A 1,419-nucleotide genomic window follows, 5' to 3' on the forward strand; every position below is an offset into this window, starting at 1 on the left:
ACAAAACAGCGTTTCCTAGCACCTGTCGCTTACTGATTGTATGGAATTATAAATATAAGCGTAGTTCATCTGTTAATATCACATGCACTTTTTTGTTTGTTGTTGTTTTTAGTTTGTTACTCAGACGCAGGCAGTGCGCTGCACGAGACAAAAGAGTAATATAGCCAAAACAACCACATAGCCGCTCTTTAGTGTAGATGCATGCTGATTTTATCAGACGATGCCGTGATTATAAATGAGAGTGACTCCTGGTTAACATGTATTAAAAGGGGTCGTGTTTAGTCACTATTTAGTGTGGTATTTTTGGACAATATTCACTCATCATGACAGTAAAATAGGGCATTCTAAGTCTATATACTGCAGTATTTCCTCTCAATCAGTAGAAAATATGGTTAGCACCCAGTCATGCATGAAAAATAAAAAACCGTCATATACCGTGAAACCGGTATAATTTTGAAAAATACCGTGATATAATTGTTTGGTCATACCGCCCCAGCACTAATATACAGATTAGATATTGTCCCATGTAGAAAAGCAATGCTCGCTATAAAAAAATTAATATGCATCACCATAATAATACTCTTAATCTTAAAATATCTCCGCCTTTGTTTAAATTATGCGAGATACAAAAGCAAACATGTAATATTTCATAAAGCAGTTCTTCACAATAACATTAACTACCCAACATTTATTACCCTGCTGAACGACTCACAACTCTTTAAACATCTTGATGTTCTTATAATATCTTGAGTCAATGATATGAATAAATATTATTCGCATAATAGCGCGTTTTATCATTTGGCTGAAGCCCAATTTGAGCCATTAGCATTATCCAGCAGGTTGCTAGGAGACTCCATAGAGATTCTACACCGAGCTAACAAGCTAACCCAATTGTCGTCAATATTCCTTATTCTTCTCGAAATCTATGCAAAAGGCATTTCAACCATTAAACGCCACATTGACTTAACTGTAAAATGCACTGCGTCCTTCCTTTTCGGACAAAAGCAGCTTTTCATGACCCGCAGCACACAGCGGTAGCAGCAGGCGTATCGGCAGGCCGCAGGAGCCTCGGCAGCGCGTGAGAGCGCAGCGGGGCGGAGCGGGAGGGAATGCGGCGGGAAGAGCGCGAAAGCTCGGCAGCGGCAGGCGAAAGCAGCAGCGAAGCTAACAGTGCTAATGCTAATCGACGTCTCTCTTACCCCAACAAATACACTTCACACAGATACAGACAGACGCGGCGGTTTGGAAAGATATACGCCACTGGTTCCTCTTCTGTCTGTCGTAACAGCTCACGACTGGACTGTTGACATTCCCGTTAATGAGTTAATCCATTTTAAACGACGCATTTCTCCTTAATTTGCCAGAGTGGTTTAGGGGTCCTCAGCAGCTGCCATTTCTAACCAGTGACTGAAACTGAGA

At 41.2% G+C, this 1,419-nt stretch overlaps 1 protein-coding gene across 1 annotated transcript in view; it reads right to left on the bottom strand.

Annotated features, from left to right (window-relative positions):
• LOC107557586 (multivesicular body subunit 12B-like) overlaps positions 1–1,193 on the bottom strand; it is a 34,761-nt gene extending 33,568 nt beyond the window's left edge. The window contains exon 1 of the mRNA XM_016241060.1: positions 969–1,193. Coding sequence (XP_016096546.1) covers positions 969–1,016 — 48 coding nt within the window. The 5' untranslated portion in view covers positions 1,017–1,193. The remainder of the gene's footprint in view (positions 1–968) is intronic.
• Between the last annotated feature and the right edge of the window lie 226 nt (positions 1,194–1,419).

This window comes from Sinocyclocheilus grahami, unplaced genomic scaffold, assembly GCF_001515645.1.
Source record: "Sinocyclocheilus grahami isolate Dianchi unplaced genomic scaffold, SAMN03320097.WGS_v1.1 scaffold609.1, whole genome shotgun sequence".
In the NCBI taxonomy this organism is placed as follows: Eukaryota; Metazoa; Chordata; class Actinopteri; order Cypriniformes; family Cyprinidae; genus Sinocyclocheilus; species Sinocyclocheilus grahami.